Source organism: Sceloporus undulatus, chromosome 1, assembly GCF_019175285.1.
Source record: "Sceloporus undulatus isolate JIND9_A2432 ecotype Alabama chromosome 1, SceUnd_v1.1, whole genome shotgun sequence".
Lineage (NCBI taxonomy): Eukaryota > Metazoa > Chordata > Lepidosauria > Squamata > Phrynosomatidae > Sceloporus > Sceloporus undulatus.
In genome coordinates, this window is record NC_056522.1 from 177,235,345 (window position 1) to 177,259,111 (window position 23,767).

A 23,767-nucleotide genomic window follows, 5' to 3' on the forward strand; every position below is an offset into this window, starting at 1 on the left:
CTTCCAAATTGTTGTTTTAGTGATGTTTTGATCTTTCCCCTTTTTCTGTAATCACAGGTCCTCTATTTTGGTACTCAGGTTCTGTCACATTTATTACTTAAGATTGCCTGTGTTTTAATATAAAATGCATCTGCCAAGAGAATCAGTCAGGGTTTACGTTGTGGAAAAGCTTGGGAGGCAGCAGAAATGTCATGTTTAGAGAGCTGGACAAGGTTTTTAAAATAGTTTTTACAGTTCATGAAAAATGTGACATGGTGGTTGGGGAGAATAATTGTTTATTTAGCTATAATCAATGTATATGTTCTGCAATAGCATGAACTCTGAGGGCAAACATGTTCACTCAGGCCTAATAAACTGAGGAGAAAAGGTGATTACATGGCATTTTGCCTTGTTAATGCAGAATTAATGTTTTAATCCTACTTTAGGCATAATATTGTTCTAATGTGAAAGTAAATAATTAAGTTTTTAAGCCGTAGTCAAATCGTAATCTTTGGTTTTTTGTGTGTGTTTTTGAATTTTTGCAGAAACTTGTTTCCATCAAATCTCATTGCTGCAGCATTTCGATCGGTAATGTCTATACTATTTTCCTATTTTTGTTTGGGCTAGGATGATTGGAGTTTTTGACAAAAAGATCCCCATTTCCTATAAAGAGATTTTAGCTATGATATAATTTGAGTACAACAAATACACACACACACACACACACACACACACACGCAAAACCAAGGAAACTGATAATGTACTTACTTCTGTTATGGACTTCTGTAGTCCATAGTGTACATCTGATGGAGGAATGGGCAGCTTGCAGTCTTCAAGCTGTTGGTGGACTGCAGCTTCCATCAGCTCCGGTTTCCAGAACCAGTAATAAGGCTTGGTAGGAGAGGCAAGAGTTGGAAGGATGCAAGTTGCTCCTTTCTATTTAACGCTTAGTGTGTAATTTATCCAGCCCAAATGCCCTAAAGGTACCAGATCTTGTCTGATCTTGGAAGCAAAGCAGGGTCAGCCCTAGTTAGTACTTGGATGAGAGACCACCAATGAATACCAGATGCTGCAGGCTACATTTCAGAGGAAAGAACTGCCAAAACCACCTATGAGTATCCTTTGCTGAAGAAAACCCTGTGAAATTTATGGGATCACAATAAACTGATAGGTGACTTTTAGGCACATACATGTACCTTATCCATTGCTGGGTGTGTGAGCAGGATGTATAGAGTCAGATTTACAAGTATCATTTAAGCAAACATTCTTGATTGTGGAGAATTAAGTGAATTAGAGTAGCCAGAGATTGGACATGCTGAAGACAAATTACAAATGGAAGAATTTCAGGGCTGGATCCTTCAACTTTGATATGGTACCTGTTGACAAAAGTGATGTTGCAAACTAAAAATCCTTCAACTGGAAGATAAAAGTGTAAGCAAGCTCAATGTGATTTTTCTGCTGGAACCGCCCCCCCCCCCCAACAAACTTCAGTTCATAAGCTTTCAGTTCAGTTCATATGCTTTTCATTCTTTGTACTGAATCTCACACCGATGTCAAATCCTGACTGGTTAGTTGTCTGTCACAGGTATCATCTATCCCCACCCGCATACACAAATTCTACAGCTGAATCTTAGATGAATGATAGAAAATGGAAATTAGGTGAATGGTTAGATGAAAATTAATAAGATCTGGGAGCTCATTTAGGCTCTTCTAACTGTGTCCACACTGTCCTGCTTGGTTCAGCATAAGTACCTTAATAAGAATGCCAGTCAGTGATGTGCAGAGTATTTGGTTTTTTAAGAAGAAAAAAACCCAAGCGAGCAATTTCATTTGCTGGCACTATCTAATGCACTTAACATGGCTCCACTGAGTTCAGATGGAACTATTTCCTTCAAAATTTCTTCAGGGTCACCTTTATATATATGTAGGTATGGCTATGGTTTTGTACTTAGTCTACAGTTTTAACTGGCTGGTGAGCTTCATGTGTATATCTGGTACATTCCCACTTTTAGCAATGGAACAGCTTGCAAATACTTTACATCTTTGGCAGACCATGCATGATCCCTGCTTCCAAAGTGCCCTTAAAAAGAAGCTAAAGAAGGGTTTTAGGAGACATTCAAATTCCATCATTTGAACATGGAAACTTTTGACTACCACCTTCTCTTTCTGTACAGAATGGCAAGGATTGATGTGGTATGGGCTCAGCTGAATGACTGGATGAATGCTTTGATTCTCCCGTACACACACCAAAATACCACCCCTTTGTAGATGTGCTCTTACACAACACATGTCTGCATGATTCCTCATCATGCACAAGCAAGATTAGATCTATAAATTTGCAAGAGAACTTTATAGGGGGTTTCATGAAATAAGAACTTTAAGTTGTAAAAAGTATTTCTTTTTTGGGAGATGGATGCTTGAGCTATTATATTATTTGTATGACCTCATCAGTGTGTGATGTGGTTTTCAAGACTGCATATTATAAGAAGCTTCAAATGTAGCTTCATAAGCTCTATAACAATGTGGCCACATACAGTATATCAAATATTAATTAATTTATTTTTCATTTCCAGTATGCAACTGAATATAAAGCAGTAGTAAGAAATGCAACAATAGGAAATGTTACCATTGAAAAGGTAAGCAGTGATTCTTTGTTAGCCTTTTCTTTGCCCACAAGCTTTTGTGTAAAAATCTTCTTAATGCCTTTACAGTACATATAAATGTCATTAAAACAATTTTACAGCCTAGTCCTATGTATAATTTCCTCAAACATAAGTCCCACATTGTACAATAATATGCATTCATCGGTAAATGAAAATAGAATTCTAGTTTCAGGGAGTATTTAGTATCATTGATAAAAAATACACACAGGAGAAAAGCACGCATTCAGTCTCAAGGATATAGTTAATAGAAACCATCATTTATTCTAACAAATAGATTATGGGAATAAACTCAGATTTATTTATGTTATCTATTCCACTGCACCATGTGTTCATCAGTTTCCCATTACAGATAGAAAGCCTCAAGCTATATAAAACATTTTTATAATTTTATATCTATATAATAATTTATAAAAATGTAAAATTATTTTTATATCTCTCAAACAGTATATAGAATATATATCCAAGGGTAGCAAAGTACAGTAACACCCAAAATCCACAAAACAGTGATACCTGTTGCAAGCTTTCAAAGCTCTATTGCAGGGGTAGGCAACCTGCGGCCCGGCAAGGCCTTGGGACTGGCCCCAGCCCGGTCCTGCTGCCGATTGCCGCCAGGGCCTTTGGCCTCTCGCGCACAGGGGCAAATTGTCTATAGACGCCTCAGAAACATGCATTTATATTAACATTTTTTAAAAATCAGCAAATTTTTTTGCGTGTCCTCCACTTTTTTAAAAAAAGTGTCCACCATTGAAAATGTTGTCCTACATTTGTCCCAGTTTATTTATTTATTTAATCTTTTTTAAAAAATTAATTATTTATTTTTTGGCTTTGGCCCCCTAGTTGTCTGAGGGACAGCAACCCGGCCCCCGGCTCAAAAAGGTTGCCTACCCCTGCTCTATTGGCTGCTTCATCAAGCAAAGCTGTTAAAAGGAGAAACATGAGAAAGAAAAAAATATGACAATGTTAGTCATAGGCCTACTACACAGGCCTATATAGAATTGTTGTTGTGTGCCTTCAAGGCATTCCTGAATTAGGGCAACCCTAAATCAAACCTATCACAAGGTTTTCTTGGCAAGATTTGTTTAGAGGAGGCTTGCCATTGCTTTCCTCTGAGGCTGAGAGCATGTGACTTGTCCAAGGACACCCAGTGGGTTTCATGGCCGAGCTGGAAATCAAACCGTGGTCTCTAGAGTCATAGTCAAACCACTACACTACACTGGCTCCTTTATATAGAATACTTAATCAAATATTTCTTTTTTATTAACAGTATATCACCGATTATAAAGAGGTAATAAATGCTAACTTTGGGAACGCTACCATTGAAAAGGTAAGTGATGTTTTGATTTACATCTTAATTTTTGCATACAAAATTTTACTTCGGAATTAATCTTCAAAATGTTCCTTATATCTTCAAAGCATTCCTTTTAAAAATCAGAAATGATATTAGGGAATGCTGTGAAGGATTGATGATAACAAAATGCAGTAGGAAAAGTGCTAGAGCCAACTTACTGGTGTGATCTGAAGTCCTTCTTGCAGCCAGGTGTTTTTGGATAATAATCTTTTTATAATTCTGCAGTTTCTGTTGGTCAGTGAAGTATTGAACTGTGATGGTTTAAGGAAGAGGAAGTCCCATGTTTCAGCTGCTGTGAATAAGCACTTCCTTAGGTAGGGATGAGTAACTCAGATTTTTCTTGGCTCTGTTTACCCATACAGTCTTTTCTGGTTTTAAACTGTTTTTATTTGTATACCACCCTGAGATTTTATCATAAAGAATGGAAAGATTTTTTTTTGTTCTACTACTACATTACTCTGTAATTTTTAATATATATATATAGTTTTAAATTCTTATTTACTTTTTAAATTTCCCCTTAAAATGCACATGTATTGACTTACAGCCTTAATTCATCTTCAGACAGGTTTGTAAACAAAGGGAAATTATATAGTATATCCATGTTGATTACAAAGTGATAATTCTCAAAAGGGTACCCCCTCCTATTAGTTGTATATACTGTCCAATATATAAAAATTAGCAGCACATTATTAGAAAGTCTCCAAATGCCTATTCTTTTCTTTCTTGTTAAAAATGAACACATAGGCACTAATCTTATTTTTTCAAATGTGACACATTAGTAATTATTTTGTGATATTTTAAATTTTTAATCCTTTTTTATAAAATAGCTTCAAAAATAGAAAAATGACCCCAAATGATTAAAAAAAAATCCAAAATGACCCTAAAAGAATAATATAGGAGTAATCACTAAATGTGACACACAGGCACATACAGAAAAAAAAGGAATGATGTTAACAGTTGATAAAGTATTTTTAAACTGTGGTAAAATTGTTGCCAATAAAGTAATATTACTAATATTTTTACAGATTACTTACAAGCTCCATTTTTACAAGGAAATGTATCAATTGAGAGTGTACTCAGATACTAACCAATGTAGAGTAAATTAATCACAGGATTGTTCCCAAATAACCTCATAACACCCAAGAGCAAGTCCCATGCCCTAGTTCAATTTTGCTTGAACAGCCATTATTCTATGCCATATGGCAAGCTATATTTGAGACCAAGGAAAATGTCTAGTATGTCAAATGAGAGCTACCAGAAAAAATTGCACTGTCCACAGTGTGACCACACGACCCCTCACCTCACTCCTCTGCCTTTCTTGCTTTCTTTTCACAACATATCTCTCTGTTTATGATCCTGTCTTTCTTGCTGTCTTTTGTGCCATTCATTTAGTTTCTCCGTTCTCTCCTCTTCCAAGCTTTGTTGGTCATCCTGTCACTTTTTCACCTTTGCCTGTGCTTTCCTCGCCTGTCTCCTCACTCATCGCTCTCCCCATTCTTGCTTTCTCTTCTGTTTCTGCCATTCTTTTTCCATTTTCCTCATTCCCCTGCTCTTCCACAGATAACCAAAAGCCAGCAAATGGCTTCCTCTGCAAGTTTGTTGCATCAGCTCTTTTCAGAACACTACAATGAGGAAGGGTGAATTGAATATGCACCATTACTTGTGGCCTTTTGGAGGGCTGTTTGCACTATCTGGGGGGGGGGGGGGGCAGTAACCTTTCTTGCATGTGTACATAATGTGAGATTCATCCAGCTTCTATTTTGTATGGCACCACCTCCATTTTAGCATGGGCTTACTTTAGTTCAGCAATAATTAGTAGACATAATATGGTTATGAGGTTTTGCTGTTCATATGTGTGTCTAAAGTAGCTCTTTAAATTTTGGACAGAGTTTTGAACAGTTAGGCTGGAGCATAATAGCATAATTCAAAATATTTCCTTTGAGGAAATCTACATATTATATTATAGCTACATGTAATGAAGTCCTAGAAGTTCCTTATCTTCCGTAAATCATGCTTGGAAATAATGATTTAGACTGGAGAAGGTGTGGGAGGAAAGAAAGTCCCCCAGTCGTTCTCACTCTCCCAACTGACTTCTATTTATCTTACAAACATGGGTCTCAAACCCTGCAAGACTTGTTCGATATTAGATTTCTTGGAGTGACATTGTATGCATCTTCAGCATAACATGTCCATGGTATCTCTCAAATGCAGTACTTGCCTCAATGTCCTCCTGTTTGTAGAAAAGGGGGAAAGAACTATTTGTTTCAGTGATATAAGGGAGTGAAAATAGAATAAAAATGGAACTGTTTCACTTTAGTTTGACTCTGTCAAAAATTAAGCTGTAAGAACAACAATAAAATGCACAGTGTTGGATTTGTCTTTGAAGCACAAACACACACATGTGTGCACACACCCACACATATTTTGAAACCACTTCTCCTTTTGTTTTCTCTCATAAGATTTCAGGGTGCCTTTTGGACACTCAACAATGTGGACTCATCTCTTTTTAATAATTACTCACAGCACTCTGGTATCATGGAATCCTTTGTGTACCCTAGAAACCCAGCATGATACTTCTGTCCATGAGAGCTGGCTGGCTTTTGGACTGTTTTCCTTTCTAATACTTAAAATATTTGGTTTGCTTCTAATTTCATCTAGTTTAATATTTTTGGACAATCTGAGCATCTCTAAATGTAGAGCAAGATGTCTCTAAGCTTTCTCCTTGTGGCAGATTAATCTCATGGCTTGTACTGGCTAGATTTGTCTGGATAATTGTAAGGTTTTTTAAAATAAGATGGAGTCTTCAGTGGTAGAGATTCATGTCAATGCTTCAGTTCATGCCTCTTGGCAGAACAGTGTCTTCAGTCAAGACATTTTTTAAGCAAAACTTTATTAAACACTATTTTCATATTAAAAATATTACATCTTCACAACATTGGATTCCAGAATCTATTTGTGCCCACTGATTTCACTAGGGAAGAGGTGGACAAATGCAGTCTTCTTTGGTAGGGATTGGAACATTTTCACATATGATTCTTCAACCACTTTGATCAGCTTTGGTTTTAATTGCTCTGTAATAAGAAGAAATGGGATTTTGGTTTCAATGAGTATTATAATTTTTTACTGCTGTTTCATGAAAAATGAGCAGCATTTGCGTATATGGTACAGAGGCTGCAATAGATACTCTAAGGTTCTGTTTAAGCGTTTCATGTGAAAAGAGCGTTAACTGTTCTTGCAAAAATATTCTCTTGGCTGCATGCATTATTTTTTATAATAATTTCTTATATTTAGGTGAGAATCTCTACTGAGTACAATGTTTTATCCTCCTTTATGAAAACAAATTTCATAAAACTACAGACTGTGTCTGATGTTTAGATCATTGATCAACCATTAGAATTGTGTTCCATTTTTATATGCTATCGCACATAAGAAGACAACAAATAACTTTGGCTAACCTGCAGATAGGAAGGAAATATACTAAGGAGCAAAACAGACCACCCCTTTGCACTGCCATCTGGGTGGTTTCAGAGTGCAGTTGTTCAGGCTGCCCGGCAGCCCACACATGGGTCAGCTTCCAGGCACTCTGTCGGCACATCGTTTACACACCTCACGCTGCCGGAGCACCAAAAAGCTGGCTTTCATCTGTGGTGGGGTGGAAAAGCCAGGTTTTTGCTGGCACAAAAAGGAATGGGTATTAGCCACTTCTTTCTTGGGCTGGCTAAAAGGTGGATTGAAGCTGCCCCTTCGGGATGGTCTGTTTTGCCCCTAAGTGTGCTAATGTGCTGGACATTGTGCTCCAAATTTAGTCTGAAGTGGGATGACCAAGGCAGAAGAATTCTTTTTGCTTTGTTGGAAATTGGTTCTGCTGATACCACCTAACGACCAATTACTATTTTGACAGTATATAAATCTGTTCAGACAGCATTATGTGTATTGGTCAAACATTTCAAGTGGGATTTTCTGTTTTGCCAGCTCTGCCCTGACCCACCTCCATGCTTGGTTTAACATCTGAACAAAGTTTATGTATACAGAAGCCACAGTCAGCTTAAGACATTTTACTGCCTGAGATGAAGAGCAAAATTATTTCATGTCCCCACAACAGACTGGATTGTCTGTTGAATCTTTGTTCTAATCCCTGTGATTGGAAAGCAAGTTCTATCATAGTGCTTCTTAAGCTATCTGATGGCAAAGACTAGGTGCCAGATTTTCTGTTTGTTATTTTTGTTGTCCTGTTGTACAGTGTTGAATTTTTTATGGCTTGTGCTTTAACTGAATTTTTTTTATAGTTTAATCACTTTTGAATGTTTGTATTTTGTGAATTTTGAGGGTTTTTAAAAAATAAAATAAAATAAAATAAAACCTGTTGCAAGATGCCTTGTGTCCTCAACTGGAAAAAAGGCAGGAAATGATTCTATGACTCTGTTCTGTGATGCTATATTTCTTCTTCATCCCCAACAAAAGATGTGATAAGGAAGTAATTGTTCACCAGTGCTGTCTGTTAGAAAACATTTTGAGTGACATTCATATTAGTTACCCCTTTGCATTAAAATGTCTATGAATATGACCCATCTTCCCCTCTCTTCTTTCAAAATAATGCAGGCTAATTGAAATGTCTCCAGGATAGTTGTATATGGCATCACAGAAGTTCTGACTCTGAATTTTAAGATTGTGAACAATAGAGGTCCCACCATTTTCATTCTAGAGGCTGTTCTGAAAATTATCATTTCCCCTGAAGGGTTTACTATTTTTAGTTTCCCCCCAGGGATTTAAAATTTTTTTTCATGTTGTTTTCATCTATTCTGTAGCCTGCTATTGTTAACATCAAAAGAGAGAAAACAAAAGCAACTTAGAGATCTAGGTTCATGTAAGATACTTGATATTATGAACATTTATTAATTTCACAGTTTCCCGTTGGCACTGAGACCGAAGGAATGAATATCCTGGGGCTTGTCCTTTTTGCTCTGGTTTTGGGAGTAGCATTGAAAAAGCTTGGTCCTGAAGGGGAGGAACTCATTCGTTTCTTTAATTCTTTCAATGAAGCAACCATGGTCTTGGTATCTTGGATTATGTGGTAAGTGTTCTTTCAAACAGTGCCATGGGGAAGAATGGAATACTGGAATACTTCTGCCCTACTGACCTTTACTGACACTGTCCCTCAAGCCACCATCAAGAAGGACCCCAAAATATGTGTCATTTTATCTGAAGTAAAACTACCATTCCGGCTCCCCTGTCATCCATGACAATTTAGCCTGTTTATTCTTTGGCTACTTAGTCAAATGTGTACTATGAACACAGAGTCTGGCATGTATAGAAATAGTCCTTCCATGGCCAAAAATATACAATCAGGTCTCAAATCTCAAATTAAGAAAATACGTTAAGATGAGGGAAAAGGGCTAAGGAGAAAGCAGATAGATAGCTTCCACGAGAAATGCATCATTTACTTTCTAAATCTCCTATACAGTCTTAACAAGAGATCCTAGAACTAGGTCCATCCAGGCTGTTCAGCTGGGAAGAGAAAGTTAATAAATTGCATGGGGAACAAGGTCCACTTTTAGTTTTTACACATGAGGGAGGGAGGGTATTGATGTGGAAGGAGAATAGTTCAGTTAGAGTTATATTGTTCTTTTATTGTTGAGCCGCTCTCACTGCCAGTTCTGGGAAAAGAGCAGGCTATTATTACTACTACCACTACTACTAACAACAACAACAAAACTATTATTATTATTATTATTATTATTTCAAGGCAAGTGAAGTAAAGATGAAAAAGTTTGATTTTTGTATGTGAGGTAGCTTTAAAATTTTGGCACCCATCACTGCCCATTCCCAGCTGGCTCCAGGATTTGCTTGCTCAGCATGAATATGTTTGCACATAGGCTGTGCTTGTGCATTATCAGCTTACCAAAAAGCCAGGAATGAGGGGAGGAGAAAGAGGAGGGAGATTGTGGATGCACAAATTTTGGCCTATTCTGCAACTTGATGTTAACATCATTCACACTGATTGAATGTATCAATTCACACTAATTGAGTCAACCTCTCATGGCCAAAAAGATGTTTGGAAAGTGGTCTTTTTTGGACTTCTGTCCTCCATATGATGAATGTTCAACAACCTCATTGAATAATTAGTTAAAACAGAATAGAAAACTTTGGCCTGGAGCAGACAGGCATAAAATAGCGTCGTAAGTATGCTCTGACTGCAAGCACCTTGGAACGCTGCTGACCACATGGCCCACTTCCAAGGTGGGCTATGAATGCAGGGACTGACCGGTGCAGCCAGGAGTCCCATTTATCCCGGCTCCTTACTGCTTCAGTCTTAAGGACCAGAGAGCAGCTTCCGGCCACTTCTAAATGCCACACCTACAAAGAAACTGAAAACAACTTAATTTTGGCCATCTATTTCACCCCTTAATCAAACCATGTCTTATGCCTATGTTTTGTTATTCTTGAAAATTGTTATCAATTTTGTCCTTATGCCATGATAGTTTGTATTCTTTTCATTAATAATTAAATTATTAAAAATAAAATTGTTTTAACAAATGAGAAAAGAAAAGTGCCTTGTCTCCACACCCTGGCTCTGGGTTGCTATATTACCTTGTTAGCCAGATTTTCCCTGCATGTCTATTTCCATAGGGCCCATTGCTTTCATGCCCAGTTCTGATCTGCTTCCAAACCATTGCCTGCCCTTCTTCTGTGACATCCATAGTACACAGCCCTGGTAACATAACAAGGGGTCAGATTGCTGAAACCATACCTAGTGACATGGAAATACCAGTTGAATATTTAGCACAATGCCTGCTCCTTCCTAAGAAGTTGTCATTTACAGTTATATTTAACAGCATTTTTCCTAAACCTTTTAATTATCTGCTTTTCATCTTTTTGATTAAGATCATATTACTGAAGCCAGTTAAAAGTGCTGGCATTGGAATGACCTGTTCTGAGGTTCCTCAAGAGACTGACATGTCAAAGTCTTAAGTGGCTATATTTTAAAGGGGGAAGGGAGGTCAGAAGGAGATATATTGGTCCCCAAGCATGGGACCAATTATTTGAAAAGTATGACCTTTGAAACCAGAACTTGGTATTAGTGCCTGTAATTAGGGATTTGTAACAGTGCAATTTAAGGCTTTTACTTTCCAGTATAATTCATGTAAACTTGATAAATGATGGATTTTTTCTTGGACTTCATACTAAGCCAACCCTTCAGATAAATCAGTCACGTCATAATCCTCTGCTTTGTAGATTATGGGCATAAAACTTGACTCTCAAATTAAGTGAAGTTCTCAGTAGTGCTTTTCTAATTTTGTCATATTTGGAATTTGCCCCTTTTGAAATCCTAGTGAGTGTTCTGTAGAAAAGACATCCTGCCCTCAGATTAAAGGGTCAAACAATGCAACTCAAAATTTAGGATTAGAAACAAGTACACTGTCAAATTCCATCCTCACTGCCTTGGGACCTATGTCAGGAGAAAGCTGGGATATAAATAAAATAAATACTAATGATTCATGCTACTTTTATACAGGTATGTACCTCTTGGCATTATGTTTCTCGTTGGAAGCAAGATCGTGGAAATGGATGATATTATCCTGCTGGTGACAAGCCTTGGAAAATATATCTTTGCTTCAATTCTGGGCCATGTAATCCATGGAGGGATCATTTTACCACTTATTTATTTTTCAATCACACGCAAAAACCCATTCACCTTTCTGTTAGGACTTATAACTCCACTTACAACTGCCTTTGCTACTTGTTCCAGGTTGGTTGATTTTTTTATTTTGTTTATGAAATAAATTATTATTTTGAACTTTTACATTCTAGGCAAATATCCTCCTGAAAGCTTTTCATAGTTTTATTTTAAAATGCAAAACAAAGGGCTCTTAAGAGGGAGTCGTATTCCAGTTCTCCAAATGTGAGGAATTTCAAAAAGTAATAATTTTAAAAAGTAGGATATTCACACCTTTGTTTCTTAAGACATTACTGTAAAGGTTTTAGAACTAGGAATTTAAATTTCCTAAAAGAATCAGCATCCCTGTTGTAGAACAAGTGGCAGATGCACAGTTTGAAAGAACAGAGACATTTAGCTATTAGACATTGTCTGTCTTTTGCTTCCAAGACAAATATTGGAATTTAATCCAACTTTGTTCCCAGAAACTCAGTCTTTAAGCTAGTCATAATAGAACTGAAGCAGAAACAATAATAAAGAACGGGCTGTAGCCCACCCTTTTGTTTTTTCTCATAAGATAAGGTTGTATTTTCTGGAAATGCAAAATATAAAAGTTTTTAGTGTCCTGGAACAGAATGTATCTGGAATGCTGCATTTAGATTGATCAAGGATCTGGCTGTTATACCTTATGTTTCAGGTTAGAAGGCACTTTGTATGATCTGTTGTGCTTCTGTCTTGATGATGTCTAGCTCTGCAACTCTTCCGTCAATGATCAAATGCATTGAAGATAACAATGGGGTGGACAAACGAATTAGCAGATTTATTTTGCCTATTGGTGCTACTGTTAACATGGATGGAGCTGCTATTTTCCAGTGCATAGCTACTGTCTTTATTGCTCAACTGAACAACTACAAACTCAATATTGGACAGATCTTTACCATTCTGTAAGTTGTAGCTCAAACCAGCTTTTCCCTGATAGCCAAACACAATGCTTTCTTTACTTATTTTATTTCAGCAATAGAACTGTCCCATTATTTTGAGTGTGCATCAGAAATAACTATTTGCTGTGTTTTAGCTTATTCTTTGGCATTGTTGTTAATTTAGAATTTTAAAAGTGTGTCCTTCATTGAAATGCTGCAAATATCTATGTTTTTCTGATTTCTCATTAGAAAGAGTTTTTTTTTACTGTTGTGAATGAATATATAAATGGACAGCATAGTCCAGAGTGTTGTCATTCAAGTTGTAAAAAGAATGCAGCTACTAGATACGTAAATAAGTTTTACATTCCTACGTGGCATTAAGCCCCACTGAACCCGATAGGACTGAGTAGGCATGGAGACACTATAAGCCAATCATGCAATGTAGCATACAATTATTATTTTGATGTACATTGTATGATGTAGAGATAGATCTGTGCTTTTGAAATGGGAACATGGTGAACATGTTTCAGCTTATTGTTGGTAACAAATGTACGAAGTATAACAGGAATATGGATTTGCATTACAAACAGCTTCTTTAATGGATTAGTTTCTCAAATCAGTGTGTTCGAAGGAAGAAATATGTACAAAGGCAAAAGGACAGGTTTTGCACAATAGTAACTAATATTACTTATCATCAACAGTGTTACTGCAACTGCATCCAGTGTAGGAGCTGCTGGAATCCCAGCTGGAGGAGTTCTAACCATAGCTATTATCTTGGAGGCCATTGGACTACCCACCAATGATATCTCACTCATATTGGCAGTGGACTGGATTGTGTAAGTACAAAACAACTGGATGTTGTTTAAGAGCACATCACTGTAGTTGTGCCAGGTATGCTCAGTGGTATGGACCATTAATGTAATCTTTTGCCAAAAGGAGAGGTTGCATTTTAAAAGAATAACAAAATCAGGAAATAAAAAAATTAAATCTTAAAATAATCAAAAGTTAGGTGCATGAGGCTGTGTCTGCACTGGCCAGGATACTTTGGCAGCCGACCTCAGCTGCCCTCTTTGGTCCTCCATTCCTGTGGCCCTTTGTTCTTCTTCCACTGTGGCTATCTGTGCAGATATCCCACAGATATCCTACTGAGCCACCCATGGATCACTCACTTCTAAGGTCAGAACAAGGTACCCAGCCTTGATCACATTGGTGAGCACTTTGTCCTGACCTTGGAGTGAATAACCCATAGTAGCTGTGGATGTGCTGGGCAGCTCAGCAGAGTGCCTGTGTAGACAGCTACCACAATGTGCAAACAGAGGGCTCCAGATCTTCCTGGAAATTCTGGAGCAGGAGGTATATTTTTTTTAATCCATTGTAAGGCTGTTAATTCTCTGATTCTGGTGTGGAACATGCTAGATCAGGGCTGCACAAGATGTGGCCCGGGGGCTGGATGCGGCTCGCCAAAGGATTTCTGGAGGCCTGGAGCCCCATTGTCAGGAGGGGGATGTCCTGGCTCCCAGAGTCCTCGCCCGATTGCACGGGACTTTGGAGGATGGGAGCAATGGACTCTTCCCCCAGAGTTAGCCTCTGCTTCCTAGGGGAGCGTTTGCAGGGGACAGGCTTACAGCTCCTCTCACCCCTTTGGCCAGGCAGGCCCAGAGGGAGGAGCTTTTTGCAGCCAAGCATCAGAGACAGTCAGGAGGGCAGAGAGAGAGAGAGAGAGAGAGAGAGAATGCAGACAGCAAGAATGCTAGAGATCACAGGAGAGCCTTGGGCCCTTCTTCTGGTGAGTGAGGGGAGGACAGGAGAAAGAGAGGAGGACGCCTGACCACCGCATTGTCCTCCTCCTCCTCCTCCTCTGCCGAGTCATTTGCTTTTGAGTGGCCTAGGTGGTTTTGCCTTTGAGTTTTTATTTGGTCATGCCCCCCCTTTTAATGTCCTACATTTCACTTAAAACTGTTGGCAGCCTGAACAACCTTAGCCAATCTTAATTTCGGCTCCTATGTCCTTCCAAGTTGGGTACCCCTGTGCTAGATGCTCTCCATACTGCGTGCACCAGAACTGGGGTTTGGGACATGAACAGGACAATGCTGGAATATGAGCGGGGGGAGAGCCTAAAGTTAGTTCAAACACTATTACTGAGGACCACACTAGATATTAAGGCACAATTTCAGGTGCAGGCTAACTTCAGTTTCCCATCAACTTTGGCATGTGTTTTTTTACTGTAGCACCAAGATACAGGCGTTGGAGCCACAACTGGCTAGAAGCAGATGCAAAATCATGGCTCAGCAGGCACGGTCAGCTGCCTATTGATGGCCCTAATAGTACATACCAGCAAGGCAGGGACTTTTCCTCTACGCTGGCCACTATAGTTCACTGAGTTATGTGTACAAGCAAGATTTGTGGGGGGTGGAGTTGCTGGGGGTGAGTGGCCCTGCTCTGTGTCTCATGACATCTCTTGTCTGAAGTGTTAAATCTCTCTTAAATAAACCTATGATGAATGACACATCCGAAAAATGCTACTCCATAGCCTGACCAAATAAGAACATCTTCAATTATATTTTCTTGATGCTGGAGAACTACTGTGTCTGTGTCTTTTTTCACTGTACCATGTTAAACCTGCTTGTATGCTTTCCCTATTCACCAGGGACCGGACCACTACAGTTGTGAATGTAGAAGGGGATGCCTTCGGCGCTGGTATCCTTCACTATCTGAATGAGAAAGAAACTAAGGAGAAGCAGGCAGAACTGATTGAAGTCCATGTAGAGGCTGTTCCAAACATTAAGGCTGACGAAGAAACATCACCTTTGGTCATGCAGAAGAACCAGGCTCTGCCACCTAGCACTCTATTGCCTAGCACTAAAGATGTTGAATCTAAAGAATCAGTCCTATGAATGAGAGGGATGTGGGGGTCAGTCTGCTGATACTATGTTTTTGTTTTGGAGACAACATCTAACTCTGAGTAGGTACCGTTTGGTCTTATGGAGTTCAGCAGGTGTATCCCTTTCCTGCTCTGGTGGTGTGGAACACAAGTGGTAGCCAGCTGCAGACTACTGAGTATGTGCAACAGTGTTGTGTGTGTGTGTGTGCATGTGTGGTGTGCCCCCTCTCCACTCTGAGAAAAGAAACTTCTGCAATAGAATATTGATGTTTCACATTTATGTGTGCTAGTGCAAATTAAGCCACACATATACCAATGTGAATGAAAGCTATTTCAGCAAGGTCCCCCCCCCCCTTTTGTTGACATACAGATATATGGTAAATGGCAAAGGTTAGAATATACCCAGTGATGTCACCATGTTAGCTTGAGTTATACAGGAAGTAAGATTGAGTTTCTCCAGTTATTGTATCAAACCTATGTTGGATTTTGAAAGATGGCTTCTTCTCTTGGAGAAATCAGAAAAATCAAACTTATTTGAGAAAGTATGGAAAACTGCTGTTGATCTGGGGCATGAGTGGATTTTCTGTCACTGGATGTCCAGGGGGGACATGGACCCACCCACCCCCGTAAAATAGAACAAAACCACTTCTGTTTTTGAAAAACAGGGTGTTTTTTAAAACAGTGAACAGAAAGGAGTCTGCAAACTGTTCCTCTTGAAGGCTTCCTGTAGACTAGAGGCTTTTTGCTATCTCTCTCTCTCATTGGGGGGGGGGGGACAAAAATAATGATCCAGGTTGAGGGCTGCAAAGATAGCTTGGGGTAGGGGTTATCTGCACCCTGCAGTCGGCATTTTGCCAATTCCTGTCTTTTAGAATCTAAATGGAATCTAGCCAATATACACCAGATAGGTATGCTACTGGCAATTTGTCCTGACAGTCCTGGAAAGTTCATTTTTAATGTTTATTTCTGCCTTCCACAACCCCTTCCACAAGACATATAAAACAACTGTGTGTATTGAACATTTCAGTGGCCTGATATGAAATGGCAAGAAGCTGGATCCCCACCTACTGCTATCTAAAAATGTTCACCATGACATTCATCTGGCAACTTCAAAGCCTTTTTTCATGGAGGACACTTCTTTTTTTAATACAGGTGACTGCTGTTCATGCAGAGCAGATGCATTTGTGATGAGTGTGAGAATTCTGGATGGCTTTTAACTATAATATAATGTTGACCTTGGTCCCATTGAAGCAAGTGCTGATTTATGCTTCGTGTGAAGATGCCCTAACTTTGCTTTTCTGTCTATTGCTAGTACTGCAGGTTGTTGTTAACTGCCCTCGAGTTGGCTCTGACTTACGGCGACCCTGTGAATGAGATATCGCCAAGACCCCCTGTCCACTGCTCTGCTTAGGTCCTGTAGATTCATGCCCGTAACCTCCTTGATTCAGTCTATCCAGATAAACTTAGCTTATTTGGAGGAATACGTACCAGAGAAAGGCATTGCACAGTGTTCCCTATGATGGTACCAGTTTGCATTCTGCACAAGAGTTACAAATTAAAATTACATGTTTGAACCTTCAGGAAGTTTCAGCAATTAACTTAGCACTGATTAAAAATTATCCTTAGTTAATTTTGCACACATTCTGGCAAGAAATGAAACAGTTGAAAAATCATTTTTCCTAACAGTCTGAAGTAATCTGATTAGTAGAACTTGTAAATTCACTAATCCTCAGGGAAATATCTGAATTTTCAAGTAACAAATGCACAGTAATAAAAAAGCAAAATGAACTACAGTAGTCATCTGCAAGCAAAAAGAGTCAAAATAGACAAAATGGTTTAAATCCAGTTGCTGATCCCAATTAGAGTTAGCCCATTAAACAAATGCTTAATGGTTAGTCAGTGTTTATGTTATGTCCCATTGATTCAATGGATCTATTATACTTGGAATTAGTAATTGGATATAGTCCTTTATCTATTTTTGAAATGTAAAACTGGTAAACTGTGGAGTTGCCAATCCATCTGAATCAGTCTGTGGATGGATGGTTTAATCTTTTTTCACTGTACCATTTCTCCAATATTAAAGAGCCCTGTCCTGCTACTGTGAGGTGTGTAAGGTGTGGGGAAGGAAAGTTGTCATACTTCTCTTACCTACATTAATTGGTACATTGTTATAAGTTAGAATTAGAGAGGGGCTCAGTTGTATGTAACTTCTTTGTTTTGAAAGAACTCAAGAGCCTTGCTGGATCAGACCCAAAGCCTATCTTATCCAGCGTCATATTTCCTATGGTGGCCAACATACAAAGTCCATAAGCGGAACATGAGAGCAATAGTCCCCAGCTCTCAGGTTTTCCTCCAGCAGCTGGTATACAGAGGCACAGTGCCTTTGATGTTGCAGGTAATATGTAGAACCCATAACTAGTAGCCATTGACAGCCTTATCCTTCCATTAAGTTTTTTATTTCTTGAGTACTTTGTATTTCCTGAGTCCCCAGCTTCAATCAGTGAAACCATCTTCTAATATTATGGCAGAGGAAGAGAAGAGTCTTTCTGTTTCCTCTGCATCATGAATAACTATCCACATACTCAGCCATTTTTTTTTCTGAGCTGGAAAGCCCCAAATATTGTAGCCATCTATCCTAGGATAGATGATCTAGCCCCTTGATGATTTTGCCTTATCTTTTCTGTACTTTTCCGAGTGTTACAGTATCTTTTGTGAGATGTGAGTACTAGGACCATGTACATTATTCCAAGTGTGGTAAAAGGCAAGACACTAGAAAGCAGAAAATGACTAAGCAAAGGTTCAGTGGCAAGTGGGGTGGGAAGAGAGTGTACATATAGCACCAAGAGAAGGTAGTACACTTTTCTTTTCACTGAAGCAACAATTTCTTGTCTGGGCTAAACCTTTTCAGACTGCTGGTGGGACTCACATGGTTGACTTTTCTCTATTGGGAAAAATATTTTTCCATGTAGAAAACTCCTATTTCTGAAGATGAACCACATTCTCTTCTTTATTAGTTTTCTGTGTCGAGAGACTTGGTGGTGTGGGGTGAAAAAGCATTTGATTGAGCCCCATCAGAGTTTGGATTGGTATAGTACAAAGATCCCCTCACTCTAGTGAAACATGCGCTGTCTATGAGCCATGACTGACTGTGTAAAGGAATTCAATCAGTTACCTGCTTAGGCACACACTTCTCCCTAGCTGTTGTGTTCACTGTAACGCAACACAATATTGTATTGTACACACAGAAAACATGTATCTTGATGTGAGCTTAAAACATATTTGCAGAAGTGGAAAGGAGGAAGGAGGAATTAAGTCTTTATGACCAATGAACTGTCATAAATTATGTTAGGAGGGAAAAACCTCTGCCTGCTTTGCCAAATACTCTCTGCTGTTCATGTCTAAAGAGTACTGGGAAGTGAGGAAGCACTGTTAAAATGGTACAGGCTACTGCCAGCAAGGTGATTTAGCTACCTGTTGGGGATTGAAATCACCTAACACAGTATTGCCAGCTAGTCTGTTTTGTTGCTGATGCTTCTGTCTTGGACCACTGTATGATATTTGAATAAAAAGCTGTTCAGCAAGATCTCTTCACATGACAAAACTGGGCTGGTCTGAGAGAGAGTTTGAATTATTGCTGGGACAATAAAAGCCTCTGGTGATCTTGCACTTTAGTGAAGCTACTTTTTCATACCCTTTTAGGGAGCTTAGGATCTGAATTTCAGGCAGAGCTGGAAAAAAGTTAATTGAGATGAAAGAAAAACAGTTGTTTTTCAGTATCATCCTCAATACTAATTTTTGGTCAGGTTCAGCATAATTACTGAAAGCAAGTTTCCACTCTTCTTATTTTGAAAAACAAGCCTGCATTTCCACTGACTGTCTCTAACAAATCCCTTTAAAAGGGCTCTTATATATCTTTCTCTTTGTCATGGGCAGGGTAATCAAGATGATAAGCAGTTGGTAACTGCACAGGATAAGTACTTTTGGCAGCAAGCAACTTATTTGGTTATCTACCAGGCAATCCCTGGACCAAAGCCAAGGTTATGATATCCTTTCTCCCTAAGTGCTGAGTACATTTTGTAACACATGTCCTTTTGTACCTTGCCAACAAGCAAATTTAGCTGCTTTTTGTACATGGGTGCTATAAAATTCCTCAAGTGCCCTGTACCATTCTAAACTAGGAGATGCCCATCGGCCATGTAGGAAACCACCTTTTGCAGTTTCACACTGACCTCAGTAACCCAGTAGAAGTAATGTCTACTTCGATTGGCAGCTGCTGGCAGCTGTTTTCCAGGTTATCTATACTGACCTTTTGCATCACCTGCAAATATGGTAGGTCCTCCATAATTCCTGATGTCAGGAATTGACTGCCCTTTACTTTTTGTACCATTTTTGTCTTTTCTAGCGATTCATGCCTTTTCATGATGTGGCAAAAGTATGACAGCCTCAGTTTAGTCATCCTAGAGTTCAGGCTTGATTTGTTCTGGGACCCATTTGTTTGTCTTCTTTGCTGTCCATGGTATCCTCAGCACTCTTCTTCAGCATCACATCTGAAATGGGTTTTTCCCCCCTATTGGCTTTCTTTACTGTCCAGCTTTCACATCTGTACATAGCGATGGGGCCATTCAAAAGCCATGCTTGATTATAACTTGATGATCATCACTTTAGTGTTCAGAATTATATCTTTACATTTTAGAATCTTGTCTAGTTCTTTCTATGGCTGACCTTCCCATTCCTTAGTCGTCTTCTAATTTCTTGACTGAAGTCTCTGTTCTGATCAATATTTGATCCAAGATGTGGGACCTCTTTATTTATTTTTTTTCATTGTCTAGGATGAATTCTTGAAGATCTTCCATGGTTATTATTTTTGTTTTCTTAATGATCAACATTAAGCCTAACTTGGTACTTTTCTCCTTGATCTTTTTCAGTAAATGCTCTAGCAAAACCCAACAATTGTCTTTGTTAATTTTTGCTAGTAGTATTGTGTTGTCTGAATATCTTAGGTTATTAATGTACCTTTCTCTGATGTTCACTCCTCCTGCATCTGCTTCTAAGCTTGCACTGTGTACTTTATTTTATACGTGTGGGTTGAATAAATAGGGTGATAGCATACAGCCTTGCCTGACCCCTTTTCCGATTGGGACAAAGTCTATTTGCATAACCCAACCTATTAGGAAGTGGAGTAGTCTGCTCAAGCCAGAAAGTCTTTGCTGTTAAAATGTAAGATACAACAAAAGGAAGGAAGGCAGCTAGATTTATGAAATACATACACTGTATTTGTGGCAATGATTTTTAAAATACTGCAATTGAAGGCATTTTTAAGAGGATTGAAGTCTAAAAACATTTTAGGTTTCAGAGTGTGTTTTGGCCTGTTCCAAAAGGGTTGCCAGTTGCCACAAAATGCACACAAGTATTCCACTGATAGTGTTATTAATAAGAATGTCTCCTATGTCAGTACAGGCATCGTAGGCAAAAGGGATTTCAAAAGCCATGCAAGGAAAGAGGCTAGCTGCATATTACAGCTGTAAATGCCAGGATACTAGTTCCTATTTTAAACAAGCAGTTAATTTTTATCAGGGAAGGAATGGATACAGTTATCAAAAAGGAAGTGAACTGGTTAGCGTGGCACAGTTGAAGGGTGGTGGTGGCAGTGGCGGCAAAATCAAAGCTTATAAGTCAGTGGAGACTTGGGAGAAAACTTTATATAGCTTAAAGAGAGCTGAGATGCTGCATTGTTTCCAGCCTAATTTGAATGTCTGCAACCTTTTGTCCTACATTCCATTTTAAGACTGAGCAAAAAACAGACTCTGTGAGTTTAACACCAGCTAGCTTTTTTTCTTCCCTCCTGTTTACCATATAGCCAGGACTGGACGCCTTCTGTTGTTTGCACTGCAAGTCCTACCAGACCTGGCCAACATAGTCAGTTTTATGAGGAATGCTGGGAGCAACAGCCTAACAACATGTGAAGGACTGCACTGTGCCAGTCATGTTCTAGTCTGATGAAGAGTTCTGGAGTATTTGAAAGCTTGCACACTGTTTTGTGACCTTTGGTTTTATCTAATCAATGTTCATGTCTGGACATGGATTTTGTGCCCCAAGAGTCTGCAAGCATCCATCCACAGCCTAATTCACTGCTGCACTGAATGTGAACCAGTCAGTGCAAGGATGAATATTTGTATCAGCATGAAATCTGTGTGATAAAAAGCCCTGCAGTATAAGAAGTCCAAGATTATAAACAAGCACTATGACACCACCTGCCTTATTGTATCTTACTTAAGGTGCTTTGACCTGCTCAATTCTAATCAGTTCTGCTGTTGACCAGTGCTTATTTCCCTATGTGTATTAACTATGCATAATCAGATATAGAATCGCCTGTTGCTAAAAATACTTTTTACCAATGTCCCAGAAATATGAAGGCAAAATTACACTTTATTAATGCAATCAGCAATTGTATGGTTGGTGGATTTCTTTTTTTAGAAATGTAGAAAGTCCAGATTCAGACAGGGGTCCCCATCAGATATCCTGATTAAGATTGCTTCCACAGCTGTTATTTGCACTGGAAAGACTACTTCCATAGGCATCAACTGAGCTGTTGGCTATCCCTGTTGCCTAGTGGGGCCAGGACAGAAAACCTTTCGTTCTGTATCATTAGTTCAATATAATTCTGCATTTATAATGAGCACGGTTATTTTATATCACACTTTTTCTGTTCTAGTAGATTTCAGAGGAATATAAGGTGCATCCCTAAAAATGAATGAAGTTCAGATGTAGCATCTATTTGTTGGCTGTACAAATAAACCACTCCATTGTCTAAAATTTCTTACCTTATGAACGAAATGTTCTTAATATATATTTTGTCCACAAAGCACCATCAAGTCCTGGTCACTGTGAGGGACCAAGTATATGTGCACGTCTGAGTGTGTGTGCGCGTGGGTAAAGATAGTTTGTGTAGATATGTGACTGTAGAGTTGACGTTATAATATTGTCACCTTGACATGTGAGGAGATCTGCAGCTCCTCTGCTTGCCACTGGAGGAAAAGCTAATGAATTGTGTCAACTTACTTTATAACTCAACAACCAAGAACTCTCACTCCCAAATGGTCACATGTTTGTTATTGTTTTTCTGAACCTGAAATAAAAAAATCCTTTAGACTGAACTCACCATCATTTGTCTTTTCCCCCCCTCTCCAAATAACTTCTGGTGGACGCGCAGAAGAATTAGGTACATTATATCACATAAAGATATTCTTTAGATCAAGGTACCATTCATCAAGATAACCATAACCGGAATCTACACTAATGGATAAATTTGTGGAGAGAGTTCTCTCTTTGGTGAAGCTAAGAGCCACATGAGAGGTTCAGCAGCAGGCCCTTCTTTTTACAGGGTCCTTGAACAGTGTGATGGTGGTGACCTGAAATATAAGAGCAAAAAAGTCACATTGGTGAAGGATGCTGAATTTCCCCTCTCTCTCTCATTTTCTGTTTAAAAAGGGAGAGCAGCAAGCAAACCTAGAACCTATATGCCTTGAGTGTGTTGTTGTTAACTGCCCTTGAGTCGGCCCTGGCTCACAATGAACCTGTGAATGAAACATCTCCGAGTCCCTGTATCCTCTACTGCTCTTGTAAATTCAGGCCCATGACCTCTGATTGAATCTATCCAAGTCCTCCTCTCGTTCTACTGCCATCCACCTTCCTTAACATTACTGTTTTTTTCTAGTGAGTCATGCCTTCTCAAGATGTGGCTAAAATATAAGTGTGTAGTGGGTTCCAGTTAAGCCACCTGAATGCATGTGAGTAGCAGAAGGTGTGTGGGGGTATGTGTCATACTGATTTGGGGCTATCTTGGGTTTTAAAACTAATTATGTAAATATTGCACATTTATTGCATATTAAATAAGCATCGTAGTGCTGCCAGAGTCCCGATTCACTGAATTTTTGCAAGGTGCTCAGATTTTTTTTTCCTTCTAATAATAGCAAAGCAGGAGACATGTTCTGGTAGTTGCTGGTTACTGACCACCTGAGCATGTTCTAAAGTGGAGGGAGACATTTGTATTTGCAAGGGTTATTCTGTCGCCAGGCTAGCACTTCCATGTCTGATAGTAATCTAACTCTGCAGCAGCAAAGGCTGTACAGTTGAAGCAGACATGTGTATATGCAGACTGTGTTACCTTAAAATACATGTATTTCATTGTCTGGCATGGAAAACTGAGACGAGGAATGTTGCACTGAGGTATGAAATGAGAAAGATAAGGATCACAAAATCTTTTCCTCATGGCAGTCTCCAAATCTGTTGCAGATCCCAATCTCTTTGGATTGTGGAGATATT

The 23,767-nt window shown here is 38.9% G+C and overlaps 1 protein-coding gene across 6 annotated transcripts; it reads left to right on the plus strand.

Moving 5' to 3' along the window:
- Positions 1 to 505: 505 nt before the first annotated feature.
- Positions 506 to 22,599, plus strand: SLC1A4 (solute carrier family 1 member 4). 6 transcript variants are annotated; one of them, XM_042476692.1, is made up of 8 exons: positions 506 to 567; positions 2,553 to 2,615; positions 3,907 to 3,966; positions 8,895 to 9,061; positions 11,504 to 11,737; positions 12,394 to 12,588; positions 13,266 to 13,400; positions 15,212 to 22,599. In XM_042476692.1, exons 4-8 carry the CDS (start codon positions 8,922 to 8,924, stop codon positions 15,456 to 15,458), a joined length of 951 nt encoding a protein of 316 aa, XP_042332626.1. In that variant the 5' UTR covers positions 506 to 567; positions 2,553 to 2,615; positions 3,907 to 3,966; positions 8,895 to 8,921; the 3' UTR covers positions 15,459 to 22,599. The 6 variants fall into 6 exon arrangements, 3 of the variants coding, with proteins under 3 accessions (XP_042332626.1, XP_042332635.1, XP_042332604.1); XR_006104776.1 differs by lacking the exon at positions 506 to 567 and having other exon boundaries at positions 2,559 to 2,615; positions 15,212 to 15,621; positions 16,473 to 22,599; XR_006104777.1 differs by lacking the exon at positions 506 to 567 and having other exon boundaries at positions 2,559 to 2,615; positions 15,212 to 15,526; positions 16,473 to 22,599.
- The last annotated feature ends 1,168 nt before the right edge of the window (positions 22,600 to 23,767 follow it).